Source organism: Grampus griseus (genome assembly GCF_964374135.1).
Source record: "Grampus griseus genome assembly, chromosome: 1".
NCBI classification, from domain to species: Eukaryota; Metazoa; Chordata; class Mammalia; order Artiodactyla; family Delphinidae; genus Grampus; species Grampus griseus.
In genome coordinates this window covers 161,884,764-161,906,298 of record NC_139017.1, presented here as the reverse complement: position 1 = coordinate 161,906,298, position 21,535 = coordinate 161,884,764, and the positions used below count along the sequence as shown (strand labels likewise).

Below are 21,535 nucleotides of genomic sequence, written 5' to 3'. Positions count from 1 at the left end.
ACCACTGCGCCACCAGGGAAGCCCTCCCTGTTTGTCTTGTTTCCACCCGGAGGCACATCAGCTGCTGGAGTCTCTCAAAGGGGGAGCCGGGGGGGGGGGGACAAATCTTCATTGCAGGGTACATGGCAGGCTGTTAAGCAGCCCCCTCCCTGTCCACTACATGCCAGTAGGAGCCCCCGGTCATTGTGACTAACAAAACTGCCTCCAAACCTCTCCAGAAGCCCCCTGGGGGCACAGTTGCCCCAAGTGAAATCCAATGAGCTAGACTCTCAGGCCTCTCCCCACCCACCCCTTGTCCCTTCTGGGGAGCTGCAGAGGGTCCACTGTGGTCTTCCCCTTGCCCCACTCAGGGAGGCCTGAGGGTCTTCTGTGGTGCCTGTGATGAACAGTAGATCTGCTGAAATCAACTAAAGAATTAGCAAAACCACTGCATGCAGACTGAAAGCTACATCAGTAATGAAGGAGATGTTTTGATCTGCAGTTACCTGTCTTCTATATCCATCTCTCAACTCACCCTAAACTCACAAGGGGATGAGCTTCAGGACTTTGGGGTGTCCTAGGGCACCTTGGGTGCCCTGTGCTTAGTAGGCATTAGGGCGCTCTCTTGCCTCCCCTGCCTCCCAGCGGCCAAAGCAACCCCACTCACCTCCCACCGACCACCATCCCTCCCACAGGAAGGGATTTTCACGGCTCAAGGATTCATATTGTCACTTTTCTTATTTACAAAATCAGTAAACACACACATGATTCAGAGAGGGGATGAGCCCTCAGCAACACTCTCCTTCACCCTGGGCTTGGACCTCAGTCCTGGACTACAGAATCCATCCAGCAGGAAAGGGATCCGGCAAAGTCTTTCCCTCTCTTTGTAACTTACAGACATGAGAGAATTGAGTAGGAGGTGAATTCTGGGGGCCAGGACCAGGGTGGGATGACAGGGTAGGAAAGCAGGGACAGGAGATAAGTGAGGGAAAGGATATACAGTTTTATAAATAACTAGACAAGATCTGAGCATTTCTTTTGTGGGGGGAGTGCAGACAGGAAGACTAGAGGCACGCAGGGGCAGAAGTGGGAAGGGGAGAAATAGAGCTTGGGGCCAGAGGTGGTGAGGGGTTATCTCTGAGCCTTGATTTGCCTCATCTTTAAAATGAATGGGTTGCCCTAGATGATGCCAAAAGCAACTTGCTTGCTCTGACATGCTAGGACTCTATAGGGTTCTAGGCCTGCGGGGCTTTGGGACCAGAGCCCTGGCAATTGGAAGGGCTGGTGAGCACCCCCAGAGAGGTGGTTGATGCCCAAACAGGCTATGTCTCATCCCCAGGCTGGTACTGGGGTTCTGTGGAGGTGAAGTAGTCCTCCAGGAAGGACTGCAGGTACTCGAAGGTAGGCCTCTCATCCGGGTCCAGACGCCAGGTCTGTTCCATGACCTCGTACAGGGATGCTGGGCAGCCTGTGGGGCACGGCATGTGGTAGCCATGCTCCACCTGTTCCAGCACTTCCCGTTTATTCATGCCTGGAGGGTGGGGCTCCGTCAGTCAGGGGGCTTAGCCCCTCCTGAAAAGGCAACCAGGAAGAAGCCCTTCCCATGACCACCCTTCCACCTCCCCACCTCCCAGCAAACCTGGGTAGGGGACTCGGCCCTTGGTGATGAGTTCAGTGAGCAGGATCCCAAAGGACCACACATCTGACTTGATGGTGAATCTGCCAAAGAGGGCAGCCTCTGGGGCTGTCCACTTGATGGGGAACTTGGTCCCTGGGGAGATTGGGGGAGAAGGGAAAGTTAGTGCAGAAATCCCTGGGGACAGCTGGATTAAGAGAATGGCATCTTTAGGACTGGAGACCCTAAGCACAGAGGTCTCTGGGCATAACAGAAAAGACCTGGTATCTAGCCAGCACTTGTTACTGTGTCTAGTATAGTACCGGGCACTTTATAAACATTGTAATAATTCCAATCATAATAATAGCTAACACTTGTATAGCCTTTACCATGTGCCAGGCACCATTTTAAGCGATTTACATGCATTAATTCAATTAACTTTCATGAAAACCCTGTGAGTTTTATTACTATTTTTTTTACTATTACTATTATTATCCCCATTGTGCAGAAGAGGAAAAGGTGGCACTGAGTAGTTAATAACTTGCCCAAATCACACAGCTTGTAAGTGTCTAGGATTCATACCCAGGCATTCTGGCTACAGCATTTTCCCTATTACACTCTATGGTCTTTCACTTGAGATTTATAGCAGTGCCTTGCACATAGTAGGTGCTTGGTAAATATCTGTTGACTTACTGTTGTCTGAATATTTTCATTGAGAATTTTATTGTGAGAAAAGACAGCTCCCAGAGAGGTAAGGTGACTTGCCCAAGTCCACATGGTTGGTAAGTGAAGGAGCTGGGTTTGAACCCAGAGTTGCCTCTTACACTACATTAGAGTGGGAATGTCCCGGATGGTCTGCGGGAATGTGGGGCCCCATGGCAGCCCCTTGGTGCACTGGGGAGCTCTTGGAAGGTGGGGTGAGGCAGGGCACCTTGATGGGGGTTGTATTCATCATCCTCGATGAGACGGGCCAGCCCGAAGTCAGCAATCTTGCACAGCAGCCGCTCCCCCACAAGGATGTTGGCTGCCCTCAGGTCTCGGTGGATGTAGTTCATGCGCTCCATGTAGGCCATGCCCTCAGCTACCTGGGGGCGAAGGTATAGAGAGATGGGAACACCATGGTTTGCGTGGGGGATCATTTGCGTGGGGAAAGCCCCACTTTCCAGACTGGGGCTCAAAGAGAGGGGCAGTGCCCTGCCTCAGGTCGCACAGATGATCCAGGGGGCTGGGGCTGCACTTCCAGGGGTAGGCTAGGCGTTTGAGGACACAGGGATTTGTGGAAAATAATAGGAGGGGCTCTGAGAGTTAAAGGCTGTTGTCCCAGTTTACCTGGGCTGCCATGTCCACCAGTTGGGGCAGCCTCAAATCCCAGCCCTCCCGGTCCTTGAGGAACTCCAGCAAGCTACCTGGGGAGGAGAACTCAAAAAATCAGCATCAAGACACTACTCCCAGCTCCAGGCTTGCCTTCTCTCTCTTGGCCTCGCCCCTCTCCATGACTCCTCTCACATATTTTGACCCCATCCCTTGCTCCCAGGCCTCTCACCCTAGATCCGCCCCCGCTCAGGATTCTGCCAGGTGCCTCAACCCTTCACAGATCTCGCCCAGGCCCTACTCTCACAGACACCCTGATTCTGCCCACGTCTCATTTCTTCTCTTCCTCCATCTTCCCTAGACAAACCCCACTAAGACTCTGCCCCAGATCCTTTCTCATCACAGATCCCGCCTTCACTCGCCCAAGCTCCACCCACCAGCTGACCACCCACGAGGCTCCGCCCCCAGGCCGGGCCCGCCCCGTCTAACTTGGCCCCGCCCCCACTCCCAGCGCGCCTGTGTTTTCACTCATTCCGGCCCCTCACTCGGACCCTGCCCATTGTTCCTCGCCCCATCCCAAGTCGCCACCCAAGTTCCTCCCCCAGAGACACGCACCTTAACTTCGCCCCAAATCCCGCCCTTCCAGACTCCGCCTCATGACCCCGCCCCTCACCGTGGCACAGGAATTCTGTCACGATGTAGATGGGCTCCTCCGATACGACTGCGTACAGCTGCACCAGCTTGTCATGGCGCAGCAGCTTCATGATCTGCGCCTCCGCCAGGAAGGCCTTCGGGGACATGGTGCCCGGCTTCAGCGTCTTCACCGCCACCTTCGTGCTGCCGTTCCACATGCCTGTCGGGCGGAAAGGCTTGTCAGGACCGGCTCGCCGCCGTCCCAAGCCCTCGCCCCTGCCTCGGGCCCCGGCCCCCGCTCCCAGGACCTCCGTACCCAGCCACACATCCCCGAAGCAGCCGGTACCCAGCCGCCGCTCGAGCGCGATGGAGCTGCGGCTGATCTCCCAGGCGTCCTTGGCCAGGCCCAGCGTCTGCGGCTTCACGGTGGTGCAGGCCGCCGTGAGCAGGTGGCACAGCCCATCGTTCACCTCTGGGCAGTGGGGGATTGGGAGGTTGGAGGTCAAAGGCAGACCAGAATGGCCCACACATTCCTCACCCCACCCCAGCCCCCAAGATCAGTTATAAGGAACTAGGACACAGCTGAGGTCACAGGCCAGGGCAGAAGGCAACCTGGTCCACTGAGTAGGTGAACATGTTGGTGCCCAGGGAACGAGGTGGCACCAGAGGGAGAGATGATCCCTGAAAGGATTGGGGCCTTCGCATAAGAGGTGGCCTCCAGCTGGGCCTGACAGGTAGAAATGGATTTGGGAATTCCAGACAAAGGTGTGGACATGAAGCCCTCACCCTTCCACGGACCTATCCTTGGCCTAACCAACCAAAGCAGAAACCAGGCATGGATGCTAACCTTCCCCTCAACCCCACAGCCCATCCTCCAAGTCAGGTCCACTCAGTCTCCTACCCAGCTCAGACATTAGAGGGCATCGTTTGGCCATGGACAGCTTCATGCCTCAGTTTCCTCTGGAAACCTACAGAGCAGGATCCTGGGCTGGGAGCCCGGATATTTGGGTTCTAGTTCTGGTCCAGCCACTACTGCTTTGGGAGCCCCTTCTCTGGGCCTCGGTCTCAGCGGATTGGTTCAGGAATCTGAAGCACACGCCAGCCTTGAGGGCTGCCCTCACCCAGGTAGTGCTGCACCAGCTCCTGTACCGAGGCGAACTGAGCCCTCGTGGTGATGTAGTAGCCACCTGTGTCCAGCTTGCGGATCTTGTAATGCTTCACGTGATCGCCTCTGGCCTGGTCCCAATCCCGGATGGACAGGGAGTAGGCGCCTGTGGGCAAGGGTCACCTCTGGGCCAGCTTTCCTCGTCATCCCCAGTCTGGGAGCCCAGAGAGGCCCACAGGGCTGGGGACTCTGAGGTTGGATGGCCACATCCCCTGAACCCAGTCCCAGCTTTACCTCTGCCCCTCCAACCCTGTCCCAGTCGTGGCCCTGTCCCAAGCCCCACCCCACGGCTCCTAGCCTCCCCCCTAAAGGCTAGGCTTCCCTGTTGTATGGTCAGTGGCACAGCCCCACCTTTGGTGGTCTCGCTCTCTCGAATGAGAAAGGCCCCCCGGGGGTTCCCCGGGGAGAGCAGCTGCCTCTCTGAGTCCTTCCTCCCGATCTTTCCAAAGTACCACCTGTTGGGAGGGCAGGCAAGAGTCAGATACACCCAGTTCAACCCCCAACCCAGCCTCCTGGGAAAAGTCACCTCAGTAGCCAAGATTCAGCCTGATTGGGAGGATCACAGAGAAGGCGAATGTAGAATGCCTGGTACACAGAAGGTGCCCAATAAAGGTTAGACTTCTCTCCACTCTCTGGGTTTCTCTTGAATTTAAATTGCTAGAACCCCGGTCATCAGTGACCTCATCAGGGTCCATCTCACTACCGCTCCTTCCATAGGCTCATTTACAGATGAGGAACTTGAGGCACAGAGAGGGGAACTGACCTGCCCACAGGGCTGGCTGATGAGCTCTACCTGAAATCCTTTGCCACCCACCCTACTTCTTTTCCCACCATCGCAGGCAGTCGCTCAGATTCCTCTCCCTGCACACATCTCAAACCCTTTCCTCATTTGTCGTCCAGATCGACACCCCTTCCTGCTTCTCTTCCCCTCCTTTTCTTCCCCCCCCTCGGCTGCACCTCGTGGCTTGTGGGATCTTAATTCCCTGACCAGAGATTGAACCCGGGCCACGACAGCGAAAGCGCCGAGCCCCAACCACTGGACTGACAGGGAACTCCCTCTTCCCCTCTTTTTGACGGCTGCTGCCCAGCTCTGACTGCTGCTTTTCCTCCACTCTCTTAAATCTGGATGTTGTTCTAAGTCTCTACTTCAACCTCAGACCTCAAGCATCCCTGCTGTCTCTTGGATATTCTTTCTGGAACTGAACTGTAGCCTGAAACCAACTGTGAGAGTACACTGGGAGAGTCGAGGTGACCGTAGGTGTCATAGAAGACTCAGATGTCGTTTGATCACTAAATTGGCCTGTGACCATCTTGGGCTGAATTAAAAGGAGCATAGTTTTCAAATCAAGGGAGGTGGCAGTCTCAGTGAACTCTGGGACTGTCAATCCATACCTGGGTACTACGCACAGTTTGGGGAAGCGGGGAAGGCATTGGCGAATAGCGTGTCCAGGAGGGCAGGCAGGGTGGGAAAGGGGAAACTATTGAAGAACTATGCAGACAGAACACATTCCCAAGTTTTATCAATGCTCTGCCCCCACTCACACCCATGACATTAGCTACACCTTAATAATTGACGTAATCATAACACCGCTTATTTTGTGTCAGGCTCTGCTGTCATACATATATGTATTCATTTAAGTCTTATAACAACACTGTGAAGTAGGTACTATTATTAACCCGCATTAGACAGACGAGAAAATTGAAATGCCTAGTGGTTAAGCAACTTACCCACAGCCACCCGACTCTTAAGCTGTGCTGCCGGAACAGGAACCCAAGCTGTCTGCTCTAGGGCATGCGCTCTTGACCACGACACTGTTCTTAACCATGACACTGCATGGAGTGCCTCTCTGAACTTCACAACACTGCCGCCGAGATGTGGACCCCCAAACCTCTCATCTTCTGCCTCATCACCTCTCCTCTCCTCCACGCCTCCTACCACCCTCTCCAGATGAAGGCCTCATCCCATTTGAGCTCAGGACCCCGTTCACTCCCATCTGCTCAAGGACACCTCTCCCCCACCGACCAGCCCCCATCAGCAGCCTCTCCATCCCACCACCAGCCTCTACATATGCCCACATTTCTTCCTTCCCCAAAGGAAACCGTTCTAAGCTCTATCCTGCCATCAACATTCTGCTATATCTCTCACCTTCCTTCACTTGAAAAAGCACTTCACACTTGGGTCTCTACTTCCTCACCTCCCACTCCCTCCCAGGCTCTGCTGTCTGGCCTCCACCCCCACTTCACATGGAGAGATCTCTCACCAAGGTCACCCCCACTGCCAAATCCAGTGGCAGCCTCTGACACTCCCTCTCTTGTTTCCTGAAACCTCCCCTCCACCCTCTTGGCTGTTCTGACTTAGCCTGGCCTGGTTTTCCAACAGCTCTTTCCAAAGTTGGGTCCTAGGGCCAATCTCTTTCTCACTCTTCTCCCTCTTCCTTCACTCCCCTGTGCAGCTCTATTTATCATCTCCACTCTGAAGAGTCCTGCCACCCCAGCCCAGGTGTGCCCTCTGCAGGAGCCACAGCAAACAAACTAAGGAGCCTTAGTTCCAATGAGAATAAGATGCCCCTTCCTCTGGGCTAATTCAGGGGCATGGCTTGGCATGGGCTGGGCACCTCGCATACAAAGCACAACCTAATCTAATTGCTGGCCGTCTCTTCCATGTGGGTGTTCCTCTCCACGAATTCAACCTAACAAGCTCGCTCATGTATCTGTGCCTGCTCCTGTGTTCCCCACTTTAGCAAATGGCACCCACTCAGTTCCTCAGGAAGGTTTTGGGTCACCCTGGATTCCTCCCACTCCCCATAGCCCAGTGGCAAATCAGTCACCAAGTCCTGGTGACTCCCATTCTGCCGTCTCTCCAATCTTTACTTTTCCCATATATGTATGTATATGTGAGGCTAGATAAAGAGATTTTATGAACCTCAGTTTCCTCATCTGTAAAATGGGACAATAATAATATCCATAGTGTTACTGTGAGAATTAAATGAATCTAGATAGGTAAAGTATCTGTCATAGTATCTCAATTACATCAAGATACTCCATAAATGATACTTGCCTGATTCCTTAATAGAATTAATTCTAAGTAATGCCCCCTTCCATCTGTTTAGCACTTTACAATTTTTTTTTAAAGTTTATACACTGCTGTTATCTCCGAGAGGCTATATATATATAATGCTTAGCAAATGTAGCCAGACTATCTGGGTTCAAATACCAGCTCCACCTACTTACTAGCCATGTGAACTGGGCAGGATATTTAATTTCTCTGTGCCTCAGTTTCCTCATTTGTAAAATAGGATTCTATTAGTTTCTAACTTTGTTAATGCACAGGAAGCACTTTGAATAGTGTCCAGAACATAGTACATGCTAGATAATATTTACTTACTCTTAGTGTCATCATTATTATCTTTTTATCCTCACAAAGATCTTACAGAATTACAGGTAAGGAGACAGGCTCAGAGTAGAGCTGTGACTTGCCCAAGAGGTGGCCTTGAGTCTGGACTCCAGGGTCCTGTCTGTAAGGCTGGCCTCCCCCCAACCCCTACTTACTCTTCAGCCTGGATGGAGTCCACAGGGGCCACGTAGTTGCTGGGAATGTAGCCAGTTTGTCCAGAGCTGAGGGACCGAGCCTCCCACCAGTCACCCTCGCTGAAGGCACAGAACAGGCGTCGTCGTTGGCAACCCAGCCCCTGGGGCACCATGGGGCCAGGCAGGGTCACGCCGAGGATCAGGTGGACACTGGCCCTGCCAACCCCTCACCTTGGGTACACACCCTCCCCAAGGCTTTCGTCTGTTCTGCCCCAGCCACTGCAGCTGCCCCGGGAGCTTCTCCCTGCTGAAGGAATATGTCTGGGGACATCTGGGCCTCCTGGCTTTCTTTTCTGACACTTCAGCTGGGCTGGGGTTTGGGCGGGCAGTGGACAGCTAACTAGGTCACTTCTCCATTAAAAACCCCTCCAATGGCTATATTTCCTTCTTGATAAAATCCAGACTCCTCAAGATGGCTTAAAGAGCCCTGCAGAATCTGCTCCCACCCACCTCTCCAGGATCTGCTCTCTCTGTTCTGCACTTCATACTTTATGGCCCACCTATACTGAACCACTTGGTGGTTTCCAGAAGTCATCATTTAGTTTCGTTCTCTCTAGTTTCATTCTCTCTCGCTCTCTCTTCCTTTTTTCTCACCCCTTCTTTCAATGTCTATTCATTTTTCTAGTCTCAGCTTAGAAATCCCTTCCAGAAAGCCTGCCCTGATCACTACTACCCTGGAGACCATGGCTGGTGTTCTTTCTGTGCCCGTAGTTCCTCAGGCTTCCCCTACATAGTAGCAACCACCCCGGCCTGTGATTGTCAAGTATCCCTCCCCAACTAGGCTAGAGCTTTCTGAGGACAAGGAGCAGGCAGGATTCCTCTCTGGGTCCTGCTCCCGGTCTAGGCCGTGTCCTGAGCTGGTGGCCTGATCACTTACATGTTGTTCAGGATGTGGAACTTCTCGCCCTTGGCGAAGGTGAGGTCATCCTCTGTTCGGGCCTCATAGTCATAAAGGGCGATGAACAGGGTCACCCCAGTCCCTGCAGAGTCAGGGCTACTCATCAGGGGGCACCACAGGGGCTGCACCCCCAGAGTCCTGTTCCACAGCCAGGCACTACGCCTCCCCACTGCTGCAGTGCACTGGCTCGCAAAGGTCTTTGGAATGCAGTGGATTTCTGCTTTGGACGTGGATTCAGGACACACACCTTCAAGCCCATCCCTCCCCCCTTGGGGGCTCCCTGGGGAGTCGCTTCTGCTCTCCCCCACCAAGCAGACTTCCCACCGGCATCTGTCATCAGAGTCCTTCTCTCAGACTGGGAACAGAACTATGTCTCCCCCTCAGACTGGGGTTTCTGAAGGTAGGGCTGTACATACTCCCTCAGACTGTGCGCTAAAAGCAGGGCCGTGTCTCCCAAATCATAATGGAGGCTCCTAAGGGCAAGTCCAAGTCTCTCCGTCCCCTAGGTCCTGCCAGGGTCCAGTCAGTGCCTGACTCCAGCCCATTGGACTCACCTGAGATGCCCCTGATGGTGCCCCCATTGAGGAAGGCGGGGCTGGCGGGCTGAGGGGAGAAGTTGTTGTAGTTGGGGATATGGGCGAAGGAGGATGCAGGCCGGCCCTGAGTAGGGGCAGGGCCACAGCAGTCTGCAGCCCCGTAGCCCCTGAAGTCCTCTTCCAGGCCACCATCCTCCTTGGGCCCCGGCTCCAACTTCTTGCAGAACACACAGCCCATTCCACGTGCCCTGCTACAGAACGGGGGCATGCTTCACTTGGGGCCCCTGCCAGATATGCCACCCTAGGCACACATGCACGCACGCTTGCACACACACACTCATGCAGGCATGCAGCTTTCTCTCTCAGGCCTGGAGTAGGGGGTGTCCTCCCTAGTGAGGGATAGAGGTGGGGCAGGGCCACCGTTGCGTCCACCCCCCCAGCTGCCTTAGTGTGTGTGGAGAGAGTATGTGTCTCCTCCACGGGGCTGGTTTTCTGCTTCACGATGTTGCTGTGTTCATTTACATATTTTTGCCTCCTAGCGCTTCAATGTGTTGGGTTTCCGTGACTCCGTCAGAGTGCTCGTGTGTGTATCTCTGAGTATTTGTGAGTTTGCTGGTGTGTGTGTGTGTGTGTATGTGCAGCCTTTTGTGAATGTCTGCGTCTGTGTGTTTATGTGAGTGTGTGTATGAGTGTGTGTATGTTTATTGCATGTGATGACTCTGTGTGTTCATGTCTGTATGAGTATTACGTATGCATGTGTTTCTGTGTGAGCGTGCATGTGCGTGCCTGTGTGTGTGTGTGACTGTGCATGCAGGTGGGTGTGTGTGAGTGGGTGCCTCTGTATCTGTGTGTCGCGTCTGTGTGCATAGCCCTGAGTGGGAGTATTTGTGCCTGTCTGCGTGTGTGTATCTGTGTGTGTAGGTCTGTGTAAGTAGGTGTGCATGTCTCTGTGGGTATGTGTGTGTCTCTATGTGTGTGTGCATGTCTATGTATCGATGTGTGTTTGTGTGTAAGTGTGTGTGAGGGCTGTGTGCCTGCACCTGGAGCTTCCCTGCAGAGGGGGATCAAGGCCATTTCCTGTCGTGGGTCCAGCCTCTGGCCTTTCAAGCTGCCTCATTCCGGCTCCCCCATCTGTTACCTAGCAACAGGGTCCTTGTAGGAGGAGGGGGCTGTGAGGAATTGTGGGGCCCAGAAAAGCCACCCCTACCCCATTTCCTGACCCTGAGAGCCCTCAGTCCCCATTCCTCCCACTCACCCCTCAGGCCCCTACTCCTGGGTCAGTGGGGCTGCGGCATGGTCCTTGGGAGGGGCCAGAGACCTGAAGGCGAGACAGAGGACACGGAAGGTGAAGTCTCTGCCAGTGTTCCTGCAGCCAGATGCCGGCGCCTGTCCTCTCCGGGAAGCCAGGGGGCCCGGGCTCGGCCCTAGCATGCCTTCTGCCTTCATTTTCCTTCCCACAGCCCCGGCTCACTTATACATCCACCCCCAGACAGGACACGCCACCACACCAGCCCTCTCGCACTCATATCCACCTGACACACCAACACATAGAGTAGCACCCATGGCAGCACACAGTGACACACCAGTACTCACAGCGCACACTTGCATGAGTGTGCTCACCAGCACTGCCACACACCAACACAACTGACTCTCACACGAGCCCAGGCCCTGATGCATGGTAGCACACACAGGCACACACACGCCACAGGCTGCCTCTCAGGCTAACAGACTCGTACACTCACACACTCGTACCTTTGGGTTAGACTCATGTCTCTAATAGGATTTCTGTCAAGCCCTGCTCAGCTCACTACAGGCCTCTGGTCACTGTCTCCTAAAAACAAGCCCAGCCTCCGGGCGCTGCCTCTGTTCCCACCCTGGGCTGGGTAAACTCTGGCAACCCCAGGACTATGTCTGGTAGCTGAGTGCAGGTGGACACCTACCTCCAGAGCTTGTTCTTATCCCCACATCAGGGGAAGGCCCAGGTCAGAAGCCAGAGCCACCAGGGTCCCTTGGGGAACCCCTAAGTGAGCCAAGCCTTTGTGTCCTCTGAGCGACACGGCAGGCAGGTCATTGAGCAAGGGCTCTCCACGCCCCTCCAGAAACTCTGCCACTGCAACACTCAGAGAGGAACTGCTGGGGAGAGGGCTCGGTTTCCTCAGATATGAGATATGAGAGGGTTCACCAACCCAGTGAACCCTGATTTCTCCCAGAGGGGCCCAAGGATCCTTGGGACAGGTGCCCGGTCTTGCTTTTCTCAACTCCCAAGTCCAGTTCCCTTTATGGATAGGCTCCCCCCTCTTCTCTATGGGTCCTGCCCCTCCTACCCAGCACGACTCACCTCTTCCAGGAAGCCTTCCTGGATCCACTGGATCCAGCTGCTTGGCTGATGGCTCTGTCACATCAGTGCCCTGACTCCCACTCTAGACCCACCAGCCTGTCTCATGCTCCGCTGTAACCATTCTCCCGTGTGTGTGTGGGGGGGGTGACACCCATGTGGTGAGCTGTGAAGCAGGCTGTGGTTTGAGCCCCAAAATAGGCCCTGTTCACCAAGCCATTGCCGAGGTCTTCACCTCAGGACCCCTCCCCTGGGGTGAAGCCACTGTCTGAAGGGCTACAGGGCTGGTTAGACTCAGGGAGAGAATAGACGTGGAGGTGGGGGGCATCTAGAGCTAAGGCAGGGGATTTCAGGCACTGAGGAAACAGATGGGGGTAAGATGAAAACAAAGGTTATAGGGTGAGAATGGAGGTCTTCTCACAGGAAGACACATTGCACGTCTCAAACAACACAGAGCCCTACACGCAGGTCCACACGGCCCTCCCGACACCTTCTCAGACGCACACACGTCACCTCAGCTACACGCAGCGCCTCACACAGGGACTCTGAGCTCCTCTGTACAGATTCACAGATGCAGACATCTGTGAATACACACACACCTTCAGCCCTCACCCATCTACACACACACACACACACACACACACACACATGCACACACACACAGCCTCCCCAAAGAATAGCATATGGAGGATTTATAGCACTTCCTCTGTGCCAGCCACTGCATTCAACGCTTTATATATATATATTACCTCATTTTATTCTCACGACAACTCTACGAGGTAAGTATTATAATTATTGATAAGGCGACTGAGGCACAGAGAGGTTTAGAAACTTGCCCAAGGTCACACAGATGATGTATCCTGGCGTTTGGTTCCAGGATCTGAACCACTTCTCTCCATTGCCTGGTCACAGACACAGATGATTACAGCTATTCCTGCAAGCATGCACAGGTGCACAGAGCCCCCAGAGGGAAACCCAGAGATATATGTAGCTCCCCCATCCCTGAGTCACAGACCCACACAGAGCTCCCCTCTGTAAGAGATACAAACTTATACAACCTCTTGGGTCCCCACTTAGATACAATGCGGCCACTTCCAACAATACACAGGTACCTGTTACCACAATGTTTTCAAATCAGCCTAAGGGGAGCCCAGAATTCTGCACGCCTGGAGTGGAACGTGGGTTCAGAAACTGTCAGCTTCCGAGAAGGAGGCGGAAGGCTCTATGGGCTTAGGGAGAGCCCTGGCAAAGCAGCGGGGGCAGGGTATACTGACTGGTATACTGACTTAAAAGAAAAGGGGGGAAAAGGGCCCTGATTTGTAGCAGTTGCTGATTTCCATGGTGTAAATATTCCCACCATGGCTGATTTCAAGTTACTGAAGTGACTTCCTGAACGCTGGGCTGGAAAGAGATTCGCAGAATCAGCTCCCAAGAGCCAGTACCAGCTAGCTAGCTCCAGCATGTCACTGCCAGAAAGAAACAAAGAGAAGAGACAAACAGACAGAAATGAGAGGTAGAGAGACAGAGAGGGACAGAGACGGAGAAAGAGAGAGGCAGAGACAGAGAACTAAAGAGCTAAAGCTAGGAAAGAGAGAAAGGGAGCAGGTAGGGTCCTCTCTGCTTGGCATCTGCACGAAAATAGCCCCCCAGGACTCTGTCCTCACCTAGCTCTGATCTCAACTACCAGCCACCAATTCCTAGGAGGGTAATTTGACTTCCTAAAAGTCTGGGGTGGGGGGGCAATGACTATTAGTTCTAAAATGCTAATTTATTAAACACCTACTCAGTGCCTGACATTGTGCCAAGCAATTCCCATGATTGATCTCATTTAGTGACCCTATGAGGTAGGTTTTATTTTTACCCCTATTTTACAGATAAAGAAGCTGAGTCACAAAGGTGTTAAATAACTTCCCTAAGATTAGCTACATAGCAAGTAAGGGGAAGCTAAAATGCAACCCCAATCAATTTGGCTCCAAAGCCCGTCATAAGCGATGTTGTATTTTGAAGTCCTTGTGAAAGCAATAACGTATGTACCTTAATGAGCACCTACAGTGTGCCAGGCCCTGTGCTACATGCCCTGAATTCTCATTACAGCCCCGCGAGGGGAAGTGACCTGCCCAGAGTCTCTCAGGCAATCACTGATTTTCATAGCTCTTAGAATCTGAATCCAGGTCTCTCTTTTCTCAGCGCTGATCTAGGCTGCCTGCTAACACCAGAAAGGCACTAGCTCAGAGAACGGCTACAAGTGTTCTGGTCGCTGCAGGGAGTTGAGTCTGTTAATAAACATGCCTCTTGAACATCTGGTTGACAGGAGTTGGTTTCCAAAGTCTGATCTGGATCAAAATCAGGTTGTGGATGTCAGAGCTGAGGTCCAGTCCTGGACCATGTTGTTCCCACCTTCAGCATCTCCCTCTGTGTGGTCCTACCCAGCTCTGGGTCCTTGGGTGAATAATGTGAGCCCTCTGAGCCTCAGTTTTTGCATCTGTACCTTCTGTACAGTTATTGGGAAGGCTCTTGCCCAGTGTGGCTGAGTGAGGCTGAGAAGCATATGCTAGAATGACCCCAGGGACCATTTATCAGTCTACCTCCCTCTTGCGTGTAGGGGGGAAGTCACTTGCTGGAGGTCAAACAGCCAGACAGGGGATTCAAAGCCAGGATTATTAATTTGGGTCCAGAGTTCTGTTCCCGGCTATGCTCTCCAAAGCCTGAGCAGGAGGTCATGCTGTCCCTGACTGGTGAATGTCATATTTCCTACCCAGCTCCTGGCCAACTGATCACACCACCCCTGACATATGGCAGCTGGCCACCCAGCAGGGAACCTGCCTCCCTCCCACCCCTACTCCTGGACATAGGAGCCCCAGGCTCACCCATCTTCCTTGAGGTCCATACTTGTCAACGCCACATCAGGGCTTTGATGGAGACACAGGACGTCCTGTGGGATCTGAAGACAGATTTCGCCTCAAATTCTACCCTGCCTGACAACTAGCTTGAGACATTGGGCAAGTCAGTTCACTTCTCTCTGAGCTGCAGTTCCTTCACCTAGAAAATAGGAATCTAAATCTCTACCTCATGGGGTTGCTTCTGCGCATCAACTGCAGTCAAGCCCCTGAAAGCACAGGGCACTCAGTAGTTGCTCAGTGAACTTTCACTTCTGTTCCCTTCCCTTGGGGAAGCCCCCTCTGAGGCTGAGGGAGGAGGAGCTGCAAGGCTGAGAAGAAAGAGAAGTGCTCTGGGTGCGGCGGGAGGGCTGAGCTGACCCAGCTGCCTGGGGGATTTCACCATAAGGGAACTGGGACTGAACAGCAGCAGGAAACCACCATCCAGCAAGAGTTCCGGCTCCTCCTCAGGGCTCTGGGCTGGCCAGGAGCAGGCCCAAGTCTCAGCCCCGCTGCACACCGTCCCTCGCCAAGGCCTGACACCCCTGATGAATGCTTCCACCCCTCACTGGGACCCTCCATCCCTCACTGGCTCTAGTGCCCTTACTGAGCCCTCATCTCCCTCACTGAGGCCCTCGCCTCTCATAGGACCTCCAACCATCTCGCACCATTCCTGCTTGAGGCCTTACCACCCCCAGCCCTGAACACCCAGGGGCTGAGGCCATACCAGAGTCTGACTCTGCCACCCGTAGGGCCAGGTGCCTGCAGGGGGGAGAGGGGCCACACTCACTTTCCCCTCCACATGGCCCTGAGGGCGTCAGCTGAATTTCCTCCATTTCTTGTGGGTAAAGGTGGTTTCTCATCTGTTGCTGAAAACCTACTCATTAGCCTCTAAAATAGGGGTCTTGAGGGAATGGAGATTCTTGGGGGATGGGAGCCATGGGTGGTCCAGGGGGAGCTGAGGGAACAGGAGCCTAGATTCCACTGTGTGGCCAGACTTCCCCGGGGTCCCATGGTAGCCCAGCCTGGTCTGCTCTGTGCAGGAAGGGCCCTGGCTCCTCCTTCCCCAGTTCTGGGGTCTCCCTATCCATCCTCCCAAAAGTCTGGCCACTTCCTTTGCCACGTCAGCCCCAGGTGGCTGCAGAGAACACCCAAACACCCACACATATGTTCACATGCCCATGCTCATATACTCAAAGCCCAAAGCACATCCACAGACACTCTCCACCCTCACTCACCACTTCACACCCACTGGGGAGCAGGTGCCAGCCATGAAGCCCAGGAACCCCATACCTTCTTCCATCACACCCCTCCTCACCCGCTCCCCCCTCCAGAGGGCTACGTGGGATTTGGTAGGGTTCGGGGGGAACGCCGGCCTCATCTCTGGCTACTTCCTTCACCACATCAGGGACGGGATGCCCTGGACTCTGGGTCCCTACTGCTAGCCAGTCAGTCCTTCACTCCCAAACCTCCATCTTCCCATCTTAGAAGTGGGAACACAGCCCTGCTCTCCCACCACCACACACAGATGGAAAGATGCCAAAGGACTCAGGGATCACTGGTTTCAATAAAATGAAGTTTCCATAAAACTCATATTGAACTTTGTATTATTTGGAATTGAGAACGGCAAAACTTGCTGACAAACCAGTGCTTACACCATGAACATAAACACAAAAAATAGCAAAAAAAAGGGGGGGCAGGGGTGTGGGGGACATATCTCAAACCTGCTGACTTTCCCAGTATGGGGCCTCAACAGACCCACAAACATTTATTTCACTAGAAGTCAGCTGTGTGCTGGTTCCTGGAGGCCCTGTCAGGCTTCTTGGTCCCGCTCCATGCTTTTGGGAAAGTGAAGGGGTGATAAGTCTTAACCCCTCCAGCACACTGGGCAAAAACTGCTTTTTGCACCTGGTTCTCATGACTGGGGATAAGGTGGGGAATGGGAGCTGGGTAGGGGCAGAGATAATGTCCTACATAATTCAAATGAGGAAAATGAGGTCCAGAGAAGCCCCATAACTTGCCTAAAGTAACACAGCAATCAAGGTCCCAGTCTGGCTAAGTCCCTGAGAATGCAGATTCCCCACCTCAGGATCCCTGAACACTGAGCATCATTGCCTTACTCCTCTGTCCCGCAGGCCGCCCTCGACTGAGGACCCAAAATGGGGGGGGAGGGGAGGGGACCAAAGGGGGCACCGCGGGCGTTGAGTCCTGCTGCAGCCAAGCGCTGGGCTCGGTCTCTCCGCCCTCTTGTTGCCATGGAGACAGCCCCTCCCTGCAATCGCGGTCAAAGGCAGGATTTCCGTCGGGGCGGCCAGCAATTCCCGGATCCCGAGAGGAACGTGGACCGAGACCGCCACCGCGGGCCAGGAGGGGGCACCCAGAGAGGCCCATCCCTGCCGAGGGCGGGGACTTCCCCAGGAAACGGGAACCCACGCCTCCAGCAAGTTGAAGGAGTCCCCTAGCCAACCGGGACCCGCCCACCTGTGCTGGGCGGGAGAGTCTAGGGGGCTGCAGCGTGGCAGCCTCCCCTCCCTTCCCAGCTACAGACTTCGCCCCCAACTTCTGCCGATTCCGGATAGGGGGACTTTCTGGACCACCGGAATTGCGCCCCACGTTCTGCGTCCTCCAGAAATGGTTCTCCTTGACCCCTTTCTGGCAAACTCCCTCACCTGATTCTCCCAGGCCCCCCAAATAGTAGTTCCTCTCTTCCAGACCCCTCAGCTTCTCCCCAAATTCTCGCTTTCAAGGTTCCCAGGCCCTTGTGGGGGTCCCCTCAGTTTCCCTCCCCCGACTCAGCCCCTTTCCCAAATTCTATCTCTACAGGTTCCCTCCGTTTTCCCCACCAGACCATTTTGGGGGGTCCTTTTAGTTTACTTTCCCCATATTCCCTCATCGCCCTCCCCAAATTTTACCGGTTTCACTCTCCAGGCCTCCTCAGTTTTCCTTTACAGGCTCTTTTCAGAGCGGGGTCGCTTTGGCCTTCAACTCCCTCAGCAATCTTCCCCAGGTTCACGTCCCCCCACTCCCCAGCAACCCGGACCCTGGGGCCTAGGGCGGGCTGGGGGCGGGGCACCGCCTGCCCCTCCAGCCCCACCTGACTGCACCTACCTGGTCCCAGGGGACACCGCTTCTGACCGACCCCGGGGCTAGCCAGCCGGGGCTCCCAGCAGCCACAAGTACCGACGGGGGTGGGGGCGAGAAAACTGGGGTGCTGCCCGCCTCTGACCGCCGCCCCCTCTGGGCAGAGAGGAGGAAGCAGCCTCGGACTTCTCTTATTGCAGCCGCAGCGGCGCGGTGGCGGTGGCGACGGGGAGAACTTGCAGTCACGCCCCAGCCCCAAGCCAGCTGCCCGCAGCGGGGAGGGGCCCTCAAATCCCAGGCCCTCCCGCCCCCATTTCCCACCTTCCCCCGGGTTACCGCGGCTCGGCTTTCCCAGGCCTCCCCCTGCACCCTGGCTCCTGTCCCCAGACCTGAATCCCCAGCACAACCTTCCCAAGACCCCCTCCAAAGGGGCAGGTTCCTCACACCCAGAAGCACCTGCTCTTTTAAAATCATGGCATTTGAGGTTAAGAGGGGCTTTTCTCTATCACTGCCCCACCCCCCTTCTGCAGCTGAGAAAACTGAAGACAAGATGCGGACAGACCTTAACCCAAATTCTCACAGCCAGTTGACCTCAGACTGCTGTCACCAGGGCCACTTCGGATCCAGTCACCACACCTTGCCATCCTTGGGGACTGAGCGCCGTGGAGGCAGGGATCTAGGACAGTGGGGAGCAGCAGAAGACCCTTCTCTTAGGAAACTGCTTTTCAGAGGATCAGTCACTGGGCTACACTGAGGAAGCAGGGAGATGTCAAGCCTCCCCCCACACCCAAGTTTTAGAAAAACTGAGTAGCATCTTCTATCACAGTTCCAGCCTTTCCAAGGTCAGAGAGGACCCTGACCTCCCCTCAACCTGGGGTTCAATCCCCCCACCACCACCACTATTACTTCTTCAGCCTTCAGCCAGGACCAGGAGAATCCCTCCTGTCTGGGGAGGAAGAGATGTGTGTGGGAGGGCTGTTTGGTGGAGAAGTATGTGTGTTGGGATATAGTGGGGAGGCAGGGAGCGTGTGTAAGAACAGGTGTGTGTGTGTGTGTGTGTGAGTGTGTGATTGGAGGCAATGAACGTGATGACTGCAATTTTGGAATCAACAACTGGGACACATTATGCAGGCACATGTGCTTCTGTGTATGAGCAGGGATGCGTTTGAATGCCTGTGTGTGTCTGTGCACACGCATGGGCTCACGTGTGTCTCAATATGCTTGCGGGGTGGCAGAGAACAGTGGGGTGCAGGTAAGAATGGCTTTCTCTTAGGATAATGGGAGGAAGGATGGGGGGAGGAAGACACAGGGGAGGAGGTGGAGGTGCAGGGACTTGGGAAGGGTGGCGTCACCCTGGCTGGACATCATCACCTCCGCCATCAAGCACTCCCTGGCTGGCTATCGTCCCACCTGTTCAGTTAACAAACAAACATTTATCATTGCCTGTCAGGTGTCAGGCTTCGGGAGCACAGACATGAAAGAGACTGGTCCCATCCCTGGGGATCCCCCAATCTATCAGGCTCTGTCATCCTTCAAGGGCTGGCTTCTTATCCCCAGCTGAGCACTCAGCATCATTTTCCTGGGGTGTGCGGTGTGGGATATGTTTTCCTCAAGGCCAAGGACTAGACCTGGCTCTTGGCAATGCCCCTGGAGCCCAGGCAGGGCCTGGCACAGAGAGGCAGGTTCTCTGGGTACAGGAGTGCATGGATCAATCAAGGAGCAAAGGAATTAATAGGTAAACAAATGAAAGCCCAATGAAAAAATAAACGACTGAATGTAAGAATTAAAGAATGAATGAAAATATTCAAGAATCAATGAATAAGCAAATGAACAGAACAGAACTGCTTCTGCTTTTTTTTTTTTTTTTTTTTTTTTTTGCGGTACACGGGCCTCTCACTGCTGTGGCCTCTCCCGTTGCGGAGCACAGGCTCTGGACGCTCAGACTCAGCGGCCACGGCTCACGGGTCCAGCCGCTCCGGGAATATGAGTGGGGCACGAACCCGTGTCCCCTGCATCGGCAGGCGGACTCTCAACCACTGCGCCACCAGGGAAGCCCTGCTTCTGCTTTTAAGATACAAATCAGACCACATAAGTTCCTTGCTTAAAACTCTCTCATGGCTTACCTCCCATTTTGCTTGGAATAACAAAAATACAATTCAATAATAGGGAAGAATAATAAAATCCAAATGCCTTGCCATGACCTCCCAAGCCTTGCGTACCTGGCCCGTGCCCACCTCTTCAGGTCCATTGGGCCATCCTCCTTTTCAGCCGCACTGAAATCCTTTTCAGTTCCTAGACTACATTGACTTTTTGCCTCAGGATCTTCTCACATGCAGTTCCCTCTTCCTAGGACACTCTTTCCTTGGCTTTTCACAGTACTGGCTCCTTTCTATCCTTAACCTAAAGTGCTGCCTCTTCAGAGAAGCCTTCCCTGACCACCTCATCTAAGGAGGTCCCTTTACTCTTGCCCTTGGCACCCAGTTTGTCTCCTTCATGGCAGTTGTCACAATCTAGAACTGAGTATTTCTCAGTTCATTGTTGATCGTCTCGGGGTCTCTCTTGACCAGATCGGGGCTCTGACCTCAAGATATACCTGGCTTCACCCAGGACAGAGATAGGCCGAGTCTATGACTCTCATTCATCCATTCAGAATAACCTGGTGGTTAGGAGCACAGACTCTGGGCTCAGACTGCCTGGTTTGCAGTCCAACTCTGCCTCTTCCTAGCTCTGTGACTTTGGACAAATTATTTTACCTTTCCATGCTTCGGTTTCTTCATCTGTAAAATGGGGAGTCTCTACCTTACAGAAGTCTTGAGAGAAATCGATGAGCTGTTAGACTAGTGCTTGGTACATGGTAAGTGCCGTATAAGTGTTCGCTATCATTCATTCATTCGTTCGATCATATTCAACCTTCCCTGTCACTAGTCTGTGGCAGGCTCAAATAGGAGTCAGGTCCAGTCCTTGCCCTCCATGTGGCACGTGCCCCCCATATGACACAGGAGACAATGGGCACAGGGCAAAGAGGCCACGGGGGGGGCCTCCCCCACTATCCTTAGTGCTCACAGCTCCTGCGCTCGCTCATGTGTTCCTTTAAATCAGTTCTGAAAACTGATACCAAAACCAAAAATCAAGGCCCAGCCAGCTGCTGAGACCTCCCATCCATTTCTCATCCAGCCATCACTCTCCCGCTCTCACTTCTGTTTTCAACTATCTTGGATTCTGTGGTCAGTCGTTATGGTGCCCCTTTGCCAAGCCCCTGCCCTGCCTTGCCGCCTCCGGTGTGCTTGCCTGGAAAGCCCCAGGCCTGCAGCAATCCAACCATTCACCTTCTCTGGGTGAGGAGGAGAAAGTCACCTGCCAGACAGCCAAGAGTTACAGCTCCCAGATTCAAAGGATGCGAACCAGGCCCAGCAACCGTCCGGTGCATTTCTTAGTAAGCTGGCCCTGTGTGTCTGCGCAGATGACCAGTTCACACCCTTTCTTCTGCCCTCCCTTTTCCCACCCTTTTTCCCCCTTCC

At 54.0% G+C, this 21,535-nt stretch overlaps 1 protein-coding gene across 1 annotated transcript; it reads right to left on the bottom strand.

The window, feature by feature from the left end:
- Window positions 1-720: 720 nt before the first annotated feature.
- On the bottom strand, window positions 721-18,176 carry FGR (FGR proto-oncogene, Src family tyrosine kinase). Its single transcript, XM_082667815.1, has 13 exons — window positions 18,045-18,176; window positions 10,981-11,043; window positions 9,744-9,976; window positions 9,169-9,271; window positions 8,253-8,351; window positions 5,055-5,158; window positions 4,660-4,809; window positions 3,855-4,010; window positions 3,579-3,758; window positions 2,924-3,000; window positions 2,526-2,679; window positions 1,619-1,750; window positions 721-1,510 (listed from the first exon to the last, which is right to left on the bottom strand). Exons 3-13 carry the CDS (start codon window positions 9,961-9,963, stop codon window positions 1,302-1,304), a joined length of 1,584 nt encoding a protein of 527 aa, XP_082523941.1. The 5' UTR covers window positions 9,964-9,976; window positions 10,981-11,043; window positions 18,045-18,176; the 3' UTR covers window positions 721-1,301.
- Between the last annotated feature and the right edge of the window lie 3,359 nt (window positions 18,177-21,535).